Source organism: Pristiophorus japonicus, chromosome 8 (genome assembly GCF_044704955.1).
Source record: "Pristiophorus japonicus isolate sPriJap1 chromosome 8, sPriJap1.hap1, whole genome shotgun sequence".
Lineage (NCBI taxonomy): Eukaryota > Metazoa > Chordata > Chondrichthyes > Pristiophoridae > Pristiophorus > Pristiophorus japonicus.
Genome location: NC_091984.1, coordinates 242,427,573 through 242,450,581, shown reverse-complemented (window position 1 = coordinate 242,450,581; position 23,009 = coordinate 242,427,573). Strand labels below are relative to the sequence as shown.

The window sequence follows — 23,009 nt, the reverse complement described above, 5'->3', positions numbered from 1 at the left end:
CAGCTCCTTTGTCCATGTTTGGACCAAGGCTGTAATGAGGTCTGGAGCTGAGTGGTCCGGGCGAAACCCAAACTGAGCATCGGTGAGCAGGTTATTGGTAAGTGTCACTTGATAGCACTGTCAACGACACCTTCCATCACTTTGCTGATGATTGAGAGTAGACTGATGGGGCGGTAATTGGCCGGATTGGATTTGTCCTGCTTTCCATGGACAAGACATACCTCGGCAGTTTTTACATTGTCGGACAATAACCTGCTCACCGATGCTCAGTTTGGGTACCGCCCGGACCACTCGGCTCCAGACCTCATTACAACCTTGGTCCAAACATGGACAGAAGAGCTGAATTCCAGAGGTGAGGTGAGAGTGACTGCCCTCGACATCGAGGCAGCATTTGACCAAGTGTGGCATCAAGGAACCCGAGTAAAACTGAAGTCAATGGGAATCGGGAAAAACTTTCCACTGGCTGGAGTCATACCCAGCACAAAGGAAGATGGTTGTGGTTGTTGGAGGCCAATCATCACAGCCCCAGGACATCACTGCAGGAATTCCTCAGGGCAGTGTCCTAGGCCCAACCATCTTCAGCTGTTTCACCAATGGCCTTCCCTCCATCATAAGGTCAGAAGTGGGGATGTTCGCTGATGACTGCACAGTGTTCAGTTCTATTCGCAACTCCTCAGATAATGAAGCAGTCCGTGCCCACATGCAGCAAGACCTGGACAACATTCAGGCTTGGGCTGATAAGCGGCAAATAATATTCATAACTCACAAGTGCCAGGCAATGACCATCTCCAACAAGCGAGAGTCTAACCACCGCCCCTTGACATTCAACATTTCTGTCAGAAAATAACATTTGGGAAACAGTATGTGAGTAACATGAGAGTGTGGCGAGCTCGGGGGGAACAGGGGACTTTGGGTCTCTGCTTCCCGAAGCTCTCCCCCACTGGGGGTTTTCCTCATCTCAATATTCCTGGCTACAGGACTTTTAGACAGGACAGAGAGGGGCGTAAAAAGGGAGGGGATACGCGGTGCGTGGTACTGATTGAAGAAACTATTACAGCGGTGAGGAGGGATGATATGTTAGAGGGATCATCAAATGAGGCCATATGGGTCGAATTGAAAAATAAAAAAGGGGCGATCACACTGCTGGGCGTGTATTATAGACCCCCAAACAGTGGGAGGGAGATAGAGGAGCAAATATGTGGGCAAATTGCTGTGAAGTCCAAAAACCACAGGGCAATAATAGTAGGGAATTTCAACTATCCTAATATTGATTGGGACAAATATAGTGTGAAGGGTATAGAGGGTGCGGAATTCTTAAAATGCATTCAAGAGAACTTTTTTAGTCAGTATGTAACAAGCCCAACACGAGAGGGGGTGGTTTTGGATTTAGTTTTGGGGAATGAAGCTGGGCAGGTGGAAGGGGTATTAGTGGGAGAACACTTGGATGCCAGTGACCATAATTCAGTCAGATTCAAGTTAGTTATGGATATGGACAAGGATAGGCCTGGAATAAAAGTCCCGAATTGGGGAAAAGCTAATTTTGCTAAGTTAAGGAGTGATTTGGCCATAGTTACAGCTACTTGTGGGTAAACCAGCATAGGAACAGTGGGAGGCATTCAAGGAGGAGATCCGGAGGACTCAGGACAAACATGTGTCTTTAAACAAAAAGGTTGGGAATAATAATTCTAGAGCCCCTTGGATGTCTAGGGACTTACAGGGGAGGATAAAGAAAAAAAGGGAACCTTATGTCACATACCAAGAGCTAAATACTGTAGAAACTTTGGAAGAATATAGAAAGTTCAGAGGTAATATTAAAAAGGATATTAGGAATGCTAAGAGAGAGCATGAAAAATACTTGGTAAAATTAAGGAAAACCCAAATATGTTCTATAAATATATTAAGAGCAAGAAGATAACTAAGAAAGGGTAGGGCCTATTAGAGACCATGAGGGTAATCTTTGTGTGGAGGCAGAAGATGTTGGTATGGTTCTCAATGAATACTTTGCGTCTGTTTTCACAAAGGAAAGGGACAATGCAGATATTGCTATCAAGGAGGAGTGTGATATTCTGGATGAAATAAACATCGCGAGAGAGGAGGTATTAAGGAGTTTAACAGCTTTGAAAGTAGATAAGTCCCCAGGCCCGGTGAAGTAAAAGAGGAAATAGCAGAGGCCTTGACCATCATTTTCCAGTCCTCTTTGGATCTGGGCATGGTGCCGGAGGATTGGAGGACTGCTAATGTAGTACCCTTGTTTAAGAAGGGAGAAAGGGATAGGCCGAGTAATTACAGGCCTGTCAGCCTAACCTCAGTGGTGGGAAAATTATTGGAAAAAATCCTGAAAGACAGAATAAATCTACAGAATAAACCTAGCCCAACAGTCTGAGTGGCCCCCGGCCTGGGAGCACCATCGGAGCAGGCCGGGGAGTGGAAGGAGCAGCGTGGCGGCCTAGCCCAGCAGTCTGAGTGGCCCCCGGCCTGGGAGCACCATCGGAGCAGGCCGGGGAGTGGAAGGAGCAGCGTGGCGGCCTAGCCCAGCAGTCTGAGTGGCTCCCGGCCTGGGAGCACCATTGGAGCAGGCCGGGGAGTGGAAGGAGCAGTGTGGCGGCCTAGCCCAGCAGTCTGAGTGGCCCCCGGCCTGGGAACACCATCGGAGCAGGCCGGGGAGTGGAAGGAGCAGTGTGGCGGCCTAGCCCAGCAGTCTGAGTGGCCCCCGGCCTGGGAGCACCATCGGAGCAGGCCGGGGAGTGGAAGGAGCAGTGTGGCGGCCTAGCCCAGCAGTCTGAGTGGCCCCCGGCCTGGGAGCACCATCGGAGCAGGCCGGGGAGTGGAAGGAGCAGTGTGGCGGCCTAGCCCAGCAGTCTGAGTGGCCCCTGGCCTGGGAGCACCATCGGAGCAGGCCGGGGAGTGGAAGGAGCAGTGTGGCGGCCTAGCCCAGCAGTCTGAGTGGCCCCCGGCCTGGGAGCACCATCGGAGCAGGCCGGGGAGTGGAAGGAGCAGTGTGGCGGCCTAGCCCAGCAGTCTGAGTGGCCCCCGGCCTGGGAGCACCATCGGAGCAGGCCGGGGAGTGGAAGGAGCAGTGTGGCAGCCGACCATTCCAAGGAGCAGCACGTGCTGCAACAGGAGAGCAACGGCAGTGAAAAGTGACGCCATCAAGATCCAGGTCAGTGATTGGAGCGTGGGCAGGTACTGCAGGAGCAGCGAGGTCGGGGCGAAGGAGCAGTGCGAGAATGTAGAGGGACGTGATCGGGGCCCAGGAGAGGCACGAGTTCAGGGCCCAGAAGAGGCGAGGACCCAGGGGTAGTACGGGCCAGCCCACACCGCGATATGAGTGCGCACTGGGTCCGTGCAGCAGGTCTCCAGTCGTCTTGGTTAATCCTTGCTACTGGACCTAGCTCTGTCAAGCCCGTGTGGTGGCTGGTGTGCAACGGCCACCACACGTTAAAAAAATCCACGCACAGGCATCTTCTACGCTTCAGGATGTAGTTCGGGATCCGGAATATTCGGTCCTTCATTGAAACACCTGTGATCTTTTTGACGTGGAATCAAGTCATCCTCGATTCAAGGGACTGCTTATGATGATAACATTTAGAAAGGCAAGGATTAATCAGGGAAGTCAGCACGGATTTGTTAATGGAAGATCGTGTCTGACTAACCTGATTGAATCTTTTGAGGGGGTAACTGTCATGTTTGTAACCTTCACACAACTGTAACCTTTATGTAACAACACTGTACACTGTATACACCTGAGTAATGCACACCTTGACCACAGGGGGTGAACTTGTGGGAGACACTCCTCACCTGGTCATCCAGGTATTTAAAGGGAGGTCCCACGGAGGGTCATCGCTTCTTGGTCCTGGGAATAAAAGTTCAGGTCACGTAGTGACCTTGTCTGTAGTACATGCCTCGTGTGATTCTATAGCAGGGTGTAAGGACACTACATTTTGCGATGAGAAACAGGAATCAACGACCCATGAGGATGGCCACCGGTAGCACAGAGGAACGGTACTGTGTTGGTGAGGACTGGGACGACTTCGTTGAAAAGCTCCAGCAGAGCTTTGTTACGAAGGACTGGCTGGGAGAGGAAGCGGCTGGCAAGCGGCGGGCACATCTACTGACCAGCTGTGGCTCAAAGACGTATGCGCTGATGAAAGACCTGCTCGCACCCGATAAGCCGGCGGACAAGTCCTTTGAAGAGCACAGCACTTTGATCAGTGAGTACCTCAAACCGGCGAGCAGTATACACATGGCCCGGCACCGGTTCTATACACACCAGCGTCGGGAGGGACAAAGCATATCGGACTTTGTTGCGGACTTTCGGCGTTTGGCCAGCTTCTGTAAGTTCACAGACGCCTGTAGGGGGGAGATGTTAAGGGATTTTTTCATTGAGGGCATTGGTCATGTCGGGATTTTCAGGAAACTTATTGAGACCAAGGACTTGACTTTCAAAAGGGCAACGTTGATAGCCCAGACCTTCATGGCAGGGGAAGAGGAGACCAAGATAATTTACGCGCGCAGCCCTGGTTCCAACATGGCGATGGACCAGGGAGTTAACATAAGAACATAAGAACATAATAATTAGGAACAGGAGTAGGCCATCTAGCCCCTTGAGCCTGCTCCGCCATTCAACAAGATCATGGCTGATCTGGCCGTGGACTCAGCTCCACTTACCCGCCCGCTCCCCATAACCCTTAATTCCCTTATTGTTAAAAATCTATCTATCTGTGACTTGAATACATTCAATGAGCTAGCCTCAACTGCTTCCTTGGGCAGAGAATTCCACAGATTCACAACCCTCTCGGAGAAGAAATTCCTTCTCAACTCGGTTTTAAATTGGCTCCCCTGTGTTTTGAGACTGTGCCCCCTAGTTCTAGTCTCCCCGACCAGTTAAAACAACTTCTCTGCCTCTATCTTGTCTATCCCTTTCATTATTTTAAATATTTCTATAAAATCACCCCTCATCCTTCTGAACTCCAACGAGTAAAGTCCCAGTCTACTCAATCTATCATCATAAGGTAACCCCCTCATCTCCAGAATCAGCCTAGTGAATTGTCTCTGTACCCCCTCCAGAGCCAGTATATCCTTCCTTAAGTAAGGTGACCAAAACTGCACGCAGTACTCCAGGTGCGGCCTCACTAATACCCTATAAAGTTGCAGCAGGACCTCCCTGCTTTTGTACTCCATCCCTCTTGCAATGAAGGCCAACATTCCATTCGCCTTCCTGATTACCTGCTGCACCTGCAAATTAACTTTTTGGGATTCATGCACAAGGACCCCCAGGTCCCTCTGCACCGCAGCATGTTGTAATTTCTCCCCATTCATATAATATTCCCTTTTACTGTTTTTTTTCCCAAGGTGGATGACCTCACACTTTCCGACATTGTATTCCATCTGCCAAACCTTAGCCCATTCGCTTAACCTATCTAAATCTCTTTGCAGCCTCTCTGTGTCCTCTACACAACCCGCTTTCCCACTAATCTTTGTGTCATCTGCAAATTTTGTTACACTACACTCGGTCCCCTCTTCCAGGTCATCTATGTATATTGTAAACAGTTGTGGTCCCAGCACCGATCCCTGTGGCACATCACTAACCACCGATTTCCAACCCGAAAAGGACCCATTTATCCCAACTCTCTGCTTTCTGTTCGCCAGCCAATTCTCTATCCATGCTAATACATTTTCTCTGACTCCGCGTACCTTTATCTTCTACAGTAACCTTTTGTGTGGCACCTTATCGATGCCTTTTGGAAATCTAAATACACCACATCCATCGGTACACCTCTATCCACCATGCTCGTTATATCCTCAAAGAATTCCAGTAAATTAGTTAAACATGATTTCCCCTTCATGAATCCATGCTGCGTCTGCTTGATTGCACTATTCCTATCTAGATGTCCCGCTATTTCTTCCTTAATGATGGTTTCAAGCATTTTCTCCACTACAGATGTTAAACTAACCGGCCTATAGTTACCTGCCTTTTGTCTGCCCCCTTTTTTAAACAGAGGCATTACATTAGCTGCTTTCCAATCCGCTGGTACCTCCCCAGAGTCCAGAGAATTTTGGTAGATTATAACGAATGCATCTGCTATAACTTCCGCCATCTCTTTTAATACCCTGGGATGCTTTTCATCAGGACCAGGGGACTTGTCTCCCTTGAGTCCCATTAGCCTGTCCAGCACTACCCCCCTAGTGATAGTGATTGTCTCAAGGTCCTCCCTTCCCACATTCCTGTGACCAGCAATTTTTGGCATGGTTTTTGTGTCTTCCACTGTGAAGACCGAAGCAAAATAATTGTTTAAGGTCTCAGCCATTTCCACATTTCCCATTATTAAATCCCCCTTCTCATCTTCTAAGGGAGCAACATTTACTTTAGTCACTCTTTTCCGTTTTATATATCTGTAAAAGCTTTTACTATCTGTTTTTATGTTTTGCGCAAGTTTACCTTCGTAATCTATCTTTCCTTTCTTTATTGCTTTTTTAGTCATTCTTTGCTGTTGTTTAAAATTTTCCCAATCTTCTAGTTTCCCACTAACCTTGGCCACCTTATACACATTGGTCTTTAATTTGATACTCTCCTTTATTTCCTTGGTTATCCACGGCTGGTTATCTCTTCTCTTACCGCCCTTCTTTTTCACTGCAATATATTTTTGTTGCACACTATGAAAGAGCTCCTTAAAAGTCCTCCACTGTTCCTCAATTGTGCCACCGTTTAGTCTGTGTTTCCAGTCTACTTTAGCCAACTCTGCCCTCATCCCACTGTAGTCCCCTTTGTTTAAGCATAGTATGCTTGTTTCTGACACAACTTCCTCACCCTCAATCTGTATTACAAATTCAACCATACAGTGATCACTCATTCCAAGAGGAATTACTAGGCGATCGTTTATTTTTCCTGTCTCATTACACAGGACCAGATCTAAGATAGCTTGCTCCCTTGTAGGTTCTGTAACATACTGTTCTAAGAAACAATCCCGTATGCATTCGATGAATTCCTCCTCCCAGCTACTCCGTGCAATTTGATTTGACCAATCGATATGTAGGTTAAAATCCCCCATGACTCCTGCCGTTCCTTTTTCACATGCCTCCATTATTCCCTTAATTATTGCCCGCCCCACCATGAAGTTATTATTTGGGGGCCTATAAACTACGCCCACCAGTTAATATTGCTAACGAGAATCAGAACCCTGCAGGCAGACAAGGGCAATTCGACACCGCCCAGGCAGCAACAGGCTCTAGGGGGTGCCAGCAACAGAGACAATGGCGGGGGATCGGCAATTCATGCCATCACAAGGGACAATGCGTCCCGGGATGGGAACATTGACACTCAGCAACAGAGTGCTCAGGAGTAATCAAAGAGACAATCAGAGAGGAATGCCTGTTACCAGTTCCTTTGTTCACAACAATCTCAGCTCATGCTGGAGGTGCGGAGGCAGACATGCTGCGAGAACCTGTAGGTTTCAACAATTTATCTGCAGAAATGGTAACTTCAAGGGACATCTGGCCAGAATGTGCAGAAAGCCTGTCGTGAGGCTAGTTTTCGAGGCAGAGGAACCAGACGAGAGGTCTGCCAGGCAGGGTGATGCTCGGGGCCAATCTATGGACGCTGAAGTCCAGCGAGTTCATGTGGCAGACGTCCACAGCTCATATACCAAAACGCCACCCATGATGATGAAAGTTCTATTAAATGGCATCCCGGTACACATGGAACTGGACACAGGAGCCAGCCAGTCACTTATGAGTGCCCAACAATTTGAAAAACTATGGCCACACAAAGCTAAGAGGCCCAAATTGGAATGCATCGACACACAGCTACGGACGTACACCAGCGAGATCATCCCAGTACTCGGCAGTGCAAACTTAGTGGTCACACACAATGGATCGGAGAACCGGCTGCCACTCTGGATTGTCCCGGGGAATGATCCCGCGCTCTTGGGGAGGAGCTGGTTAGCCAAGATGAACTGGAAATGGGGGGATGTGCACACCATTTCATCTGTGGAGCGAAGTTCATGCTCACAGGTCCTTCAGAAATTCGAGCCACCTTTTCAACCAGGTGTCGGGACTTTTAAGGGCACCAAAGTAGTGTTACGCATCACCCCGGATGCCAGACCAGTGCACCACAAAGCCAGAGCCGTGCGATGCGTGAGAGAATTGAGAGTGAGTTGGACAGGCTGCTAAGAGGGCATAATCTCGCCTGTTGAATTCAGTGACTGGGTAAGTCCCATCGTTACTGTCCTTAAAGCGGATGGCTCGGTCAGGATTTGTGGCGACTACAAGGCCACCATCAACCGAGTGTCACTACAGGACCAATACCCGTTTCCGAGAGCGGAGGATCTTTTTGCCACGCTGGCAGCTGGTAAGCTGTTCACCAAGTTGGACCTCACTTCAGCCGACATGACCCAGGAACTGGCTGATGAATCCAAGCTTCTAACCACCATCACTACGCACAAGGGGCTATTTGTTTACAACAGGTGTCCGTTCGGCATTTGTTCAGCAGCCGCTATCTTCCAAAGGAACATGGAAAGCTTGCTTAAATCCATCCCTGGAACAATCGTATTTCAGGATGCCATCCTTATCACGGGTCGAGACACCGAGGAACACCTCTGCAACCTGGAGGAGGTGCTACGCCGACTGGACCGGGTAGGCTTACGACTAAAGAAGTCCAAGTGTGTGTTTTTGGCCCCAGAGGTCGAGTTTTTGGGCAGGAGGTTTGCTGTAGACAGGATTCGGCCCACCGAATCCAAAACGGAGGCGATCCGTCGCGTGCCCAGGCCCGGCAACACATCGGAGTTGCGTTCATTTCTGGGACTATTGAACTATTTCGGGAACTTTCTGCTGAACTTAAGCATATTGCTGGAGCCGCTACACGTGCTCCTGCGTAAAGGTTGCAATTGGTTTTGGGGGGACTGTCAGGAACGGGCTTTCAATCGGGCGCGGAACCTGCTTCTAATAAGTTATTGACCCTGTACGACCCCTGTAAGAAATTGGTTCTGACATGTGATGCATCATCCTGTGGGGTTGGGTGCGTGTTGCAGCAGAGCAATGGTGAGGGCCAACTCCAACCTGTGGCTTATGCCTCCAGGTCGCTCTCCCAGGCAGAAAGGGGATACGGGATGGTTGCATGTGTCTATGGGGTGAAAAAGATGCACCAGTACCTTTTTGACAGAAGGTTCGAGTTAGAAACGGACCACAAGCCGTTAACATCCCTTTTGTCCGACAGCAAGGCTGTCAATGCCAATGTGTCAGCTCGCATACAGCGATGGGCCCTCATGCTGGCTGCGTATGACTACACCATACGGCACCGGCCAGACACCGAAAATTGCGCTGACACACTCAGCAGGCTCCCACTGGCAACCACTGAGGGGGCGTCGGAGCAAAGCGCGGAGATGGTCATGGCCATCGAGGCTTTCGACACTGCAGGCTCCCCCATCACAGCCCGCCAGATCAAACTCTGGACCAACAGGGAGCCCTTCCTATCCCTGATAACGAAATGTGTCCTGACCGGGGATTGGGCGCCTGCACACGGAGCGTGCCCTGAGGAGGTCAGACCGTTTCACAGATGGATGGATGAGCTCTCCATCCAAGCCGACTACCTGCTATGGGGCAGCCGGGTAGTCATGACCCAGAAGGGCAGGGAAGCGTTCATCAGGGAACTCCACAGCGAGCATCCAGGCATTGTGTTAATGAAGGCCATTGCCCGGTCACGTGTATGGTGGCCGGGAATTGACTCAGACCTGGAACACTGCGTTCGCAGGTGCACGACATGTGCTCAGCTGGGAAATGCCCCCAGGGAGGCCCCACTCAGCCCGTGGCCCTGGCCCACCAGGCCATGGTCACGTATTCACGTAGACTACACGGGCCTGTTCATGGGAAAAATGTTCCTGATTGTTGTCGATGCATACTCAAAATGGATCGAGTGCATCATATTGAATTCGTGCACGACATCCATCACCGTGGAGAGTCTGTGCACGGTCTTTGCGACCCACGGCTTGCCGGACATCCTGGTTAGCGACAAAGGCCCGTGTTTCACTAGCTATGAATTCCGGGAGTTTATGTCGGGTAATTGTATCAAACATGTCCAGACAGCACCGTTCAAGCCGGCCTCCAATGGCCAGGCGGAACGTGTGGTTCAAATCATAAAACAGGGCATGCTCCGGATTCAAGGACCCTCCCTTCAATGCCACCTATCGCGCCTCCTGCTGACCTATAGGTCCCGGCCACATTTGCTCACGGAAGTCCTGCCCGCGGAACTACTCATGAAATGCACGCTTAAAAGCGGCTGTCCCTCATTCATCCAGCCCTGTCAGACATTGTTGAGGGCAAGCGCCAGTCCCAAATCGAGCGCCATGATCGCAACACAGTGGGGAGATGCCCAGGGGATCCAAGGCAAAGTGGCAAGTTGGATCCAAAATTGGTTTAGAGGCAGGAAGCAAAGGGTAATGGTTGATGGATGTTTTTGTGACTGGAAGGATGTTTCCAGTAGGGTTCCGCAGGGCTCAGTACTGGGTCCCTTGCTTTTTGTGATATACATCAATGATCTAGATTTTAATATAGGGAGTATGATTAAGAAGTTTGCAGCTGACACTAAAATTGGTTGATAATGAAGAGGAAAGTCATGGGCTACAGGAGGATATCAATCTACTGGTCAGGTGGGCAGAGCAGTGGCAAATGGAATTTAATTCAGAGAAGTGTGAGGTGATGCTCTTTGGGAGGGCGAATAAGGAAAGGATATACACATTAAACGGTAGGCCACTTAATAGTGTAGATCAACAAAGGGACCTTGGAGTGCTTGTCCACAGATCCCTGAAAGTAGCAGGCCAGATGGATGATGTGGTTAAGAAGGCATACGGAATGCTTGCCTTTATTGGCCGAGGCATAGAATATAAGAGCAGGGAGCTTATGCTTAAATTGTATAATACTTTGGTTAGGCCACAGCTGGAGTACTGTGTGCAGTTCTGGTCACCGGATTTTCGCAAAGCTTTTGATAAGGTCCCACATGGTAGACTATAGGAAGGACGTGATTGCACCAGAGAGGATGCAGAGGAGATTTACGAGGATGTTACCTGGAATGGAGAATCTGAGCTTTGAGGACAGATTGGAAAAGCTGGGTTTGTTCTCATTGGAAAGAGGAGGCTGAGAGGAGACCTCTTTGAAGGGCCTGGATATAGTGGATAGTAAGGGCCTATTTCCATTGGTGAAGGGGTCTATTATGAGGGGGCATAGTTTTAAGGTGGTTGGTGGAAGGTTCAGAGGGGATTTGAGGGGGGGCTTCTTCACACAGAGGGTTGTGGGGGTCTGGAACTCACTGCCTGGAAGGGTGGTGGATACAGAAACCCTCACCACATTTAAAAGATGCTTGGATGGGCACTTAAAGTGCAGCAACCTGCAGCGTTATGGACGGAGAGTTGGTAAGTGGGATTAAACTGGATGACCTCTTGTTGGCTGGCGCAGATATGATGGTAAGTACTGCAGGGAATCAAATGCAGCCAGGGTGATCTCCTGGACTAGTGTCGATCGCCTGGATGGGTCGGAGAGGAATTTTCCCAGATTTTTCCCCCCCAATTGGCCTGGGTTTTTATCTGTTTTTTCCCTCTCCCAGGAGATCACATGACTCCGGTTGGGGTGGAGTGTAGAATGTTTCAGTGTAAGGGGTATCGCAGTTGTGTGAGGTGGACTGGTTGGTCTGGGTGCTCTTTACCTTTCCATCATTGTTCATAAGTTTATATGTAACCTTCAGGGCTGCTGACCGAGGGCCGTGTGGCTCTTTGTCGGCCGGCGTGGACACGATGGGCTGAAATGGCTTCCTTCTGCGCTGTAAATTTCTATGTTTCTAAGTTTCATGTCTGGATCTGTTGTAGACCCATTGATAGAGTTTGATTGCTGTGATTGGTCAACAACTCCATTGTCATTGGATCGTGTGGCTCGCAAGATGGGAGACGGTGAATCAGTTGGACCTGGGTCATTTTCCGTGTAACAATTCCTGTATTTTGTGTTTGCTCATTTTACTACATTTTGAAAGATACAAATTCTTCCCACCTGTACCTGCACGTAATACTCACATCTGCAAACAATCCAAACTTGTCCTTAAAGGGGATGAGGTGTGGGAAGAATTTTTTAAGGAAGTTAATAAGTTTGTCTTCATATCCCCACATTATCTCGTGTACAGTCTTTTTGAAGAAAGCAGTCTGTTTAAACTCCTTCATGGCAAAATTGTAAATGGGCTTCTCGAATGGAGGGAGTTTCTCGGCCACTATTGCTGCACCCTAAAATTAAAACAAACAATTTAAAAAATATTAGTAGGTGATAGAAAGATTGTTCAGACTAGCAGTGAATTTGTTGTATGTGACACCGGATTCTAAAGAAAATGCACGAGTATAAGAAGACATTTAAGTTTTAGGTTGGTAAGAATGCATTTTAAATACCGTATCGTCGGCGTTGAAAAAATGTGCATTTATATAGCATTATAATGTAGAAATAACCCAATGCATCAAATGGGAGTGAGGGGAACAGATAATTGTGGGTTGCACTGATATTAGGCAGCCTTAGGCTGCAGGATGTCAGTACCAGAAATTACCCAGAGACATGATTTTTTTTCCCTTCAACTATTTAACCAATTCCCTTCTGTTACTGTTGAATCTGCTCCCACAGCCCTTTCAGGCAGCGCGTTCCTGATCATAACAACTCGCTGCGTAAATAAAATTACTACTCATCTCCCCTCTGGTTCAATCGCCGATTATCTTCAATCTGTGTCCTCTGGTTACTGACCCTGCTGCCACGGGAAACAGTTCACCTTATTTACTCAATCAAAACCCCTCATAATTTTGACGCCCTCTATCAAATCTCCTCTTAACCTTCTCTGCTTTCAGGAAAAGAACCCCGGCTTCTCCAGTCTCTCCACATCACTGAAGTAAGTCCCTCATCCCTGGAGTCAATCTAGTCAATATCCTCTATACCCTCTCTAAGGTCCAAGCTTTTTTCAGCAACCATGAATAAGTTATCATTTCAAAATTCCTCATAAGAACATAAGAACAGAATAAATAGGAGCAGGAGTAGGCCATTTGGCCCCTCGAGCCTGCTCCGCCATTTAATAAGATCATGGCTGATCTGATCATGGACTCAGCTCCACTTCCCCACCCGCTCCCCATAACCCTTTATTCACTAAGCACGCAAAATTCTCTCTATCTCCGCCTTAAATATATTCAATGTCCCAGCCTTCACAGCTCTCTGGAGCAGGGAATTCCACAGGTTTACAACCCTCTGAGAGAAGAAATTCCTCCTCATCTCAGTTTTAAATGGGCGGCCCCTTATTCTGAGACTATGCCCCCTAGTTTTAGTTTCCCCCATCAGTGAGCTTTCCGCTCTGCATCCACCTTGTCGAGCCCCCTCATTATCTGATATGTTTTGATAAGATCACCTCTCATTCTTCTGAACTCCAATGTGTATAGGCCCAATCTGCTCAACCTATCTTCATAAATCAACTCCCTCATCTCCGGGAGCAACCTAGTGAACCTTCTCTGAACAGCCTCCAATGCAAGTATATCCTTCCTTAAATACGGAGACCAAAACTGTACGCAGTACTCCAGGTGTGGCCTCACCAATACCCTGTACAGTTGTAGCAGGACTTCTCTGCTTTTATACTCTATCCCCCTTGCAATAAAGGCCAACATTCCATTTGCCTTCCTGATCACTTGCTGTACCTGCATACTAACTTTTTGTGTTTCATGCACAAGGACCCCCAGGTCCCTCTGTACTGCAGCACTTTGCAATTTTTCTCCATTTAAATGATAATTTGCTTTTCTATTTTTCTGCCAAAGTGGATAACCTCACATTTTCCCACATTATACTCCATCTGCCAAATTTTTGCCCAGTCACTTAGCCTGTCTATATCCCTTTGCAGATTTTTTGTGTCCTCCTCACAATTTGCTTTCCCACCCATCCTTGTATCATCAGCAAACTTGGCTACATTACACTCGGTCCCTTCTTCCAAGTCATTAATATAAATTGTAAATAGTTGAGGACCCAGCTCCGATCCCTGCGGCACCCCACTAGTTACTGTTTGCCAACCGGAAAATTATCCATTTATCCCGACTCTCTGTTTTCTGTTAGATAGCCAATCCTCTATCCATGCTAATATATTACCCCCAACCCCGTGAACTTTTATCTGGTGCACCTTTTATGTGGCACCTTATCGAATGCCTTCTGTAAATCCAAATACACCACATCCACTGGTTCCCCCTTATCCACCCTGCTCGTTACATCCTCAAAGAACTCCAGCAAATTTGTCAAACATGATTTCCCTTTCATAAAACCATGCTGGCTGGCTCTGCTTGATTGAATTATGCTTTTCCAAATATCCTGCGACTGCTTCCTTAATAATGGACTCCAGCATTTTACCCAATGACAGATGTTAGGCTAACTGGTCTGTAGTTTCCTGCTTTCTGTCTGCCTCCTTTTTTAAATAGGGTCATTCCATTTGCGATTTTCTAATCCGCTGGGACCTCCCCAGAATCCAGAATTTTGGTAAATTACAACTCATGCATCCACTATCTCTGCAGTCACTTCTTTTAAGGCTCTAGGATGTAAGCCATCAGGTCCAGGGGACTTGTCTGCCTTTAGTCCCATTATTTTACTGAGTACTACTTCATTAGTGATAGTGATTGTATTAAGTTCCTCCCTCCCCATAGCCCTTTGATTATCCACTATTGGGATGTTTTTAGTGTCTTCGACCATGAAGACCGATACAAAATATTTGTTCAATGTCTCTGCTGTTTCCATTCTCCATTATTAATTCCCCAGTCTCATCCTCCAGGGGACCTACATTTACTTTAGCCACTCTTTTCCTTTTTATGTACCTGCAGAAACTCTTACTATCTGTTTTTATATTTTGTGCCAGTTTACTTTCATAATCTATCTTCCCTCTCGTTATCATTTTTTTTAATCGTTCTTTGCTGGCTTTTAAAAGTTTCCCAATGCTCTGGCCTCCCACTAGTCTTGGCCACTTTGTATAACTTGTTTTCAACTTGATACCATCCCTTATTTCCTGAGTTAGCCACGGATGGTTATCCCTTCTCTTACAGTCCTACCTTCTCATTGGGATTTATTTTTGTTGCGAGTTATGAAATATCTCCTTAAATGTCTGCCACTGTTCATCAGCCGTCCCATTCTTTAATCTATTTTCCCAGTCCACTTTAGCCAACTCTGCCCTCATACCTTTGTAGTCTCCTTTATTTAAGCTTAGGACCCTGGTGTGTCCTCTCACATGTAAATATATTGGGGTTTGTGAAGCTGTAATCAGCGTGTGCATTGGATACAGACATCGCCTGGGGAGGCAGAGACCTACCAGTGCAAGCATGTTGGGCAGGAGCAGCTCATCACTCTCATTCCCAACCGAGCGCTCAGCAACAAAATGAAACTGGCGATAGGAACGATATGAAACGGTGTAATTCTCATTAAAGGTTATGTTGCCTTTCGGTCTGTACTCTCTGTAAAATGACAAACATGTCAATGATTACTGTATGTTTGTTCCAAATTTTATTAAGTAACTAATTTGATATTTTATAGCCATTAGGGACAAAGGGCAATTTATCCCATCAGTTTATGCAAAGACTACAATGCCGTTCACCATGTGTAGGTAACGATCTCACTGCGATCCCCTGTACTCACCTTAATAACAACCCCCACGAAGCCTAGTGAGAACTTCTGATCCTTCTTGGAGGTTGGATTGGTGTTGATGTGTGACGTGTCTCTAGCTCACAAATTAACACAATTTATCACATTGCTCCTGAACCAAAATCAGCTTTTTAAAGAGACAATGAGATTGTGATGATGAAGACTTCAGTTTACAGACCATGCAGATGCTTCAGGGGAAACACTGAATCCCAGTTCATGCAGTGTGATTACCCAATTAAGGCATCCAGGGGGTGAAATATGTCATTGTTTATATCCCCAATAGTGCCTCCGGGGGGCGCTAATAGGGCACAAAAGCATTTTCGCCCGGGAGGGGGGCGCTGCCGCCTGACGGGGAATTGCCCCGGAGGTTTGCGGGGGTTGTCCCGGCAGCACAGTGCCCCGCAGTGAGCGCCCTGGGCCGGCGTGCAACCAGCGATGCCATCATCGGCATGCGCACCGAACCCCCCCGCCCCACACCGACTCCTTTAACCCCTCTGTGGGGGAAATTGCCCCTGTGGGTCGTGATACTGGCACGGGCGCATGTCAACGGCAACTTTGCGGGTTGCGAAACTGTCGGACATCTGCTGCCGGGGCATCCATTAAAGGGGAGGCCTCTTGCACCCCGGGCCACCATCTTTTTTTGTCAGCCAACTCTTGGGTCGGTCCAACAATGGTGGCCCAAGTGTTGACACTGATCAGCCCGGCACTCCGTGTTAGGTGCCAGGCTGCTGGCCCGGTCCATCGTGTCCCTGGTGGCCCAGTGGTGCCCACCAAAGGGCCTACAGAGTGCACAGTGGCCCTGCCCTTTAATGGAAGGGAAGGGGCATTGTAGCACATCAGCACTATGCGGAACATTTGCGTAGCGCCGGCCTGCTCCGTATAACGCTGGACGCAGTGCTGCACTGCCGCCTCAGAAGCGCCTCTCAAAGGAAGCAGAAGGCCGGAGATAGAGCTCCGCATGCCCCAATTCCACGCTGGGGCTGGGGGTGGGACCTCCGGGCTGGGCACAGGATGTCTCAGTCCCAGAAAGTTACCGTTCCCAATCTGGGTGAGGCGCAATTTCGCCCCCCACCCTCCAAATCTTTTGTATATTCATTCGGCACTGTTGTCGACACTGGCCAGGCCGGCATTTATTGCCCCACTAGTTGCCCCTTGAGAAGGTGGTGGTGAGCCGCTTTCTTGAACCGCTGCAGTCCGTGTGGTGAAGGTGCTCCCACAGTGCTGTTAGGGAGGGAGTTCCAGGATTGTGACCCAGCGACGATGAAGGAACGGCCGATATATTTCCAAGTCAGGATGGTGTGTGACTGGGAGGGGAACGTGGAGGTGGTGGTGTTCCCATGTGCCTGCTGCCCTTGTCCTTCTAGGGGGTAGAGGTCGTGGGTTTGGGAGGTGCTGCCGAAGAAGCCTTGGCGAGTTGCTGCAGTGCACCTTGTAGATGGTACACACTGCAGCCACGGTGCGCCGGTGGTGGAGGGAGTGAGTGTTTAAGATGGTGGATGGGGGGCCGATCGAGCGGCTGCTTTATCCTGGATGGTGTCGAGCTTCGAGTGTTGTTGGAGCTGCACTCATCCAGGCAAGTGGAGAGTGTTCCATCACACTCCTGACTTGTGTCTTGTAGATGGGGATTCAGGAGATGAAACACTCGCTGCAGAATACCCAGCCTCTGACCTGCTCTAGTTGCCACAGTATTTATGTGGCTGGTCCAGTTAAGTTTCTGGTCAATGGTGACCCCCAGGATGTTGATGATGGGGGATTCGGTGATGGTAATGTTGTTGAATGTCAAGGGGCGGTGGTTAGACTCTCGCTTGTTGGAGATAGTCATTGCCTGGCACTTGTGTGGCACGAATGTTACTTGTCACTTATCAGCCCAAGCCTGAATGTCGTCCAGGGCTTGCTGCATGTGGGCACGGACTGTTTCATTATCTGAGGAGTTGTGAATGGCACTGAACACTGTGCAGCCATCAGTGAACATCCCCACTTCTGAACTTATGATGGAGGGAAGGTCATTTATGAAACAGCTGAAGATGTTGGGCCGAGGACACTGCCCTGAGGAACTCCTGCAGCGATGTGCTGGGGCTGTGATGATTGACCTTCAACCATTACAAACATCTTCCTTTGTGCTGGGTATGACTCCAGCCAGTGGAGAGTTTTCCCCTGATTACCATTGAATTCAGTTTTACTCGGGCTCCTTGATGCCACACTCGGTCAAATGCTGCCTCGATGTCGAGGGCAGTCAGTCTCACCTCACCTCTGGAATTCAGCTCTTTTCTCCATGTTTGGACCAAGGCTGTAATAAGGTCTGGAGCCGAGTGGTCCAGACAGAACCCAAACTGAGCATCGGTGAGCAGGTTATTGGTGAGTAGGATATCGGTGAGCAGGATATCGATGAGCAGGGTATCGATGAGCAGGTTATCGGTGAGCAGGATATCGGAGAGCAGGATATCGGTGAGCAGGGTATCGATGAGCAGAGTATCGGTGAGCAGGTTATCGGTGAGCAGGTCATCGGTGAGCAGGTTATCGGTGAGCAGGTTATCGGTGAGCAGGATATCGGTGAGCAGGTTATTGGTGAGCAAGATATCGGTGAGCAGGTTATTGGTGAGCAAGATATCGGTGAGCAAGATATCGATGAGCAGGGTATCGGTGAGCAGGTTATTGGTGAGCAGGTCATCGGTGAGCAGGATATCGGTGAGCAGGGTATCGATGAGCAGGGTATCGGTGAGCAGGTTATCGGTGAGCAGGTTATCGGTGAGCAGGATATCGGTGAGCAGGTTATTGGTGAGCAAGATATCGGTGAGCAGGTTATCGGTGAGCAAGATATCGGAGAGCAGGATATCGGTGAGCAGGTTATTGGTGAGCAGGATATCGGTGAGCAAGATATTGATGAGCAGCGTATCAGTGAGCAGGATATCAGTGAGCAGCATATCGATGAGCAGGATATCAGTGAGCAGGTTATTGGTGAGCAGGATATCGGTGAGCAGGGGTGAGCAGGTTATTGGTGAGCAGGGTATTGGTGAGCAGGATATCGGTGAGCAGGTCAGCGGTGAGCAGGTCATCGTTGAGCAGGATATTGGTGAGCAGGGTATTGGTGAGCAGGATATTGGTGAGCAGGTCAGCGGTGAGCAGGTCATCGGTGAGCAGGATATCGGTGAGCAGAATATCAGTGAGCAGGGGTGAGCAGGATATCGGGGAGCAGGATATCTGTGAGCAGGGTTTCGGTGAGCAGGGCATCGGTGAGCAGTGTATCGGTGAGCAGGATATCGGTGGGCAGGGTATCGGTGAACAGAGTATCGGTGAGCTGGTTATCGGTGAGCAGGATATCGGTGAGCTGGTTATCGGTGAGCAGGATATCAGTGAGCTGGTTATCGGTGAGCAGGATATCAGTGAGCTGGTTATCGGTGAGCAGTGATGAGCTGGTTATCGGTGAGCAGGGCTGAGCAGGATATCAGTGAACAGGATATCAGTGAGCAGGTTATCGGGGAGCAGGGGTGAGCAGGATATTGGTGAGCAGGATATCGGTGAGCAGGTCGGCAGTGAGCGGGTCATCGGTGAGCAGGATATTTGTGAGCAGGGTATTGGTGAGCAGGATATTGGTGAACAGGTCAGCGGTGAGCAGGTCATCGGTGAGCAGGGTATCGGTGAGCAGGATATTGGTGAGCAGGATATCAGTGAGCAGGATATCGGTGATCAGAATATCAGTGAGCAGGGGTGAGCAGGATATCGGGGAGCAGGATATCTGTGAGTAGGGTTTCGGTGAGCAGGGTATCGGTGAGCAGGGTATCAATGAGCAGGATTCGGTGAGCAGGATATCAGTGAGCAGGGTTTCGGTGAGGAAGGTATCAGTGAGCAGGATATTGGTGAGCAGGATATCGGTGAGCAGTGCTGAGCAGGATATCAGTGAACAGGATATCAGTGAGCAGGTTATCGGGGAGCAGGGGTGAGCAGGGTATTGTTGAGCAGGATATCGGTGAGCAGGTCAGCAGTGAGCAGGTCATCGGTGAGCAGGATATTGGTGAGCAGGGTATTGGTGAGCAGGATATTGGTGAGCAGGATATCGGTGAGCAGAATATCAGTGAGCAGGGGTGAGCAGGATATCAGGGAGCAGGATATCTGTGAGTAGGGTTTCGGTGAGCAGGGAATCGGTGAGCAGGGTATCAGTGAGCAGGATATCGGTGAGCAGGATATCAGTGAGCTGGTTATCGGTGAGCAGGGGTGAGCACGATATCAGTGAACAGGATATCAGTGAGCAGGTTATCGGTGAGCAGGGGTGAGCATGGTATTGGTGAGCAGGTCAGCGGTGAGCATGATATCGGTGAGCAGGATATTGGTGAGCAGGATAATGGTGAGCAGGATATCGATGAGCAGGGGTGAGCAGGATATCGGGGAGCAGGATGTCTGTGAGCAGGGTTTCGATGAGCAGGGCATTGGTGAGCAGGGTATCGGTGAGCAGGATATTGGTGAACAGGGTATCGGTGAGCAGGATATTGGTGAACAGGGTATCGGTGAGCAGGGTATTGGTGAACAGGGTATCGGTGAGCAGGATATCGTTGAGCTGGTTATCGGTGAGCAGGATATCAGTGAGCTGATTATCGGTGAGCAGGGGTGAGCAGGATATCAGTGAACAGGATATCAGTGAGCAGGTTATCGGGGAGCAGGGGTGAGCAGGGTATTGGTGAGCAGGATATCGGTGAGCAGGTCAGCAGTGAGCTGGTCATCGGTGAGCAGGATATTGGTGAGCAGGGTATTGGTGAGCAGGATATTGGTGAGCAGGATATCGGTGAGCAGAATATCAGTGAGCAGGGGTGAGCAGGATATCAGGGAGCAGGATATCTGTGAGTAGGGTTTCGGTGAGCAGGGTATCGGTGAGCAGGGTATCAATGAGCAGGATTCGGTGAGCAGGATATCGGTCAGCAGGGTTTCGGTGAGCAGGGTATCAGTGAGCAGGATATCGGTGAGCAGGATATCAGTGAGCTGGTTATCGGTGAGCAGGGGTGAGCATGATATCAGTGAACAGGATATCAGTGAGCAGGTTAGCGGTGAGCAGGGGTGAGCATGGTATTGGTGAGCAGGTCAGCGGTGAGCATGATATCGGTGAGCAGGATATTGGTGAGCAGGATAATGGTGAGCAGGATATCGGTGATCAGGATATCAGTGAGCAGGGGTGAGCAGGATATCGGGGAGCAGGGTATCTGTGAGCAGGGTTTCGGTGAGCAGGGCATCGGTGAGCAGGGTATCGGTGAGCAGGATATCAGTGAGCTGGTTATCGGTGAGCAGGATATCAGTGAGCTGGTTATCGGTGAACAGCATATCAGTGAGCAGGTTATCGGTGAGCAGGGGTGAACATGGTATTGGTGAGCAGGTCAGCGGTGAGCATGATATCGGTGAGCAGGGTATCGGTGAGCAGGATATCGGTGAGCTGGTTATCGGTGAGCAAGATATCAGTGAGCTGGTTATCGGTGAGCAGGATATCAGTGAGCTGGTTATCGGGGAGCAGTGATGAGCTGGTTATCGGTGAGCAGGGCTGAGCAGGATATCAGTGAACAGGATATCAGTGAGCAGTTTATCGGTGAGCAGGGGTGAGCAGGGTATTGGTGAGCAGGATAGCGGTGAGCAGGTCAGCAGTGAGAAGGTCATCGGTGAGCATGATATCGGTGAGCAGGATATTGGGGATCAGGATATCGGTGAGCAGGATATCGGTGAGCAGGATATCAGTAAGCAGGGGTGAGCAGGATATCGGGGAGCAGGATATCTGTGAGCAGGGTTTCAGTGAGCAGGGTATCGGTGAGCAGGGTATCGGTGAGCAGGATTCGGTGAGCAGGATATGGGTGAGCAGGATATCGGTGAGCAGGGCTTCGGTGAGCAGTGTATCAGTGAGCAAAATATCGGTGAGCAGGATATCAGTGAGCAGGATATTGGTGAGCAGAATATCGGTGAGCAGGATATCTGTGAGCAGGGTTTCAGTGAGCAGGGTATCGGTGAGGAGGTTTTCGGTGAGCAGGATATTGGTGAGCAGGATATTGGTGAGCCGGATATCGGTGAACAGGATATCGGTGAGCAGGGTATCGGTGAGCAGGATATCGGTGAGCAGGATATCGGTGAGCAGCGTATTGGTGAGCACGGTATCGATGAGCAGGATATCGGTGAGCAGGTATCGGTGAGCAGGATATTGGTGAGCAGGATATCAGTAAGCAGTGTATCGGTGAGCAGGGTATCGGTGAGCAGGATATCGGTGAGCAGTGGTGAGCAGGATATCGGTGAGCAGGATATCGGTGAGGAGGGGTGAGCAGAATAGCGGTGAGCAGGATATCGGTGAGCAGGATATCGGTGAGCAGGGTATCGGTGAGCATGATATCAGTGGGCATGGTATCGGTGAACAGAGTATCGGTGAGCTGGTTATCGGTGAGCAGGATATCAGTGAGCTGGTTATCGGTGAGCAGGGGTGATCTGATTATCGGTGAGCAGGGCTGAGCAGGATATCAGTGAACAGGATATCAGTGAGCAGGTTATCGGTGAGCAGGGGTAAGCAGGGTATTGGTGAGCAGGATATCGGTGAGCAGGTCAGCAGTGAGAAGGTCATCGGTGAGCATGATATCGGTGAGCAGGATATTGGGGAGCAGGATATCGGTGAGCAGGATATCGGGGAGCAGGATATCTGTGAGCAGGATTTCAGTGAGCAGGGTATCGGTGAGCAGGGTATCGGTGAGCAGGATATCGGTGAGCAGGATATCGGGGAGTATTATATCTATGAGCAGGGATTCGGTGAGCAGGGTATCGGTGAGAAGGGTATCGGTGAGCACGATTCGGTGAGCAGGATATCGGTGAGCAGGAGTTTGGTGAGAAGGTTTTCGCTGAGCAGGGTATCAGTGAGCACGTTATCGGTGAGCAGGATATCGGTGAGCAGGATATCGGTGAGCAGGGTATCAGTGAGCAGGATATCGATGAGCAGGTTATCAGTGAGCAGGTTATTGGTGAGCAGGATATCGGTGAGCAGGTCAGCGGTGAGAAGGTCATCGGTGAACATGATATCGGTGAGCAGTATATTGGGGAGCAGGATATCGGTGAGTAGGATATCGGTGAGCAAGATATCAGTGAGCAGGGGTGAGCAGGATATCGGAGAGCTGGATATCGGTGAGCAGGATATCGGTGAGCAGGATATCGGTGAGCAGAGTATCGGTGAGCATGGTATCGGTGAGCAGGATATCGGTGAGCAGGATATCGGTTAGCAGGATGCCGGTGAGCAGGATATCGGTGAGCAGGGTATCGGTGAGCTGGTTATCGGTGAGCAGGATATCAATGAGCTGGTTATCGATGAGCAGGGGTGAGCTGGTTATCGGTGAGCAGGGGTGAGCAGG

At 49.6% G+C, this 23,009-nt stretch overlaps 1 protein-coding gene across 1 annotated transcript in view; it reads right to left on the bottom strand.

Moving 5' to 3' along the window:
* The window catches only part of LOC139269271 (scavenger receptor class B member 1-like), a 110,002-nt gene that overhangs the window by 41,825 nt on the left and 45,168 nt on the right, over window positions 1–23,009 (bottom strand). Inside the window, exons 4-5 of the mRNA XM_070888358.1 lie at window positions 15,332–15,473; window positions 12,051–12,254 (exon numbers count right to left, since the gene is read on the bottom strand). Of these exons, the coding sequence (XP_070744459.1) occupies window positions 12,051–12,254; window positions 15,332–15,473 (346 nt within the window). The remainder of the gene's footprint in view (window positions 1–12,050; window positions 12,255–15,331; window positions 15,474–23,009) is intronic.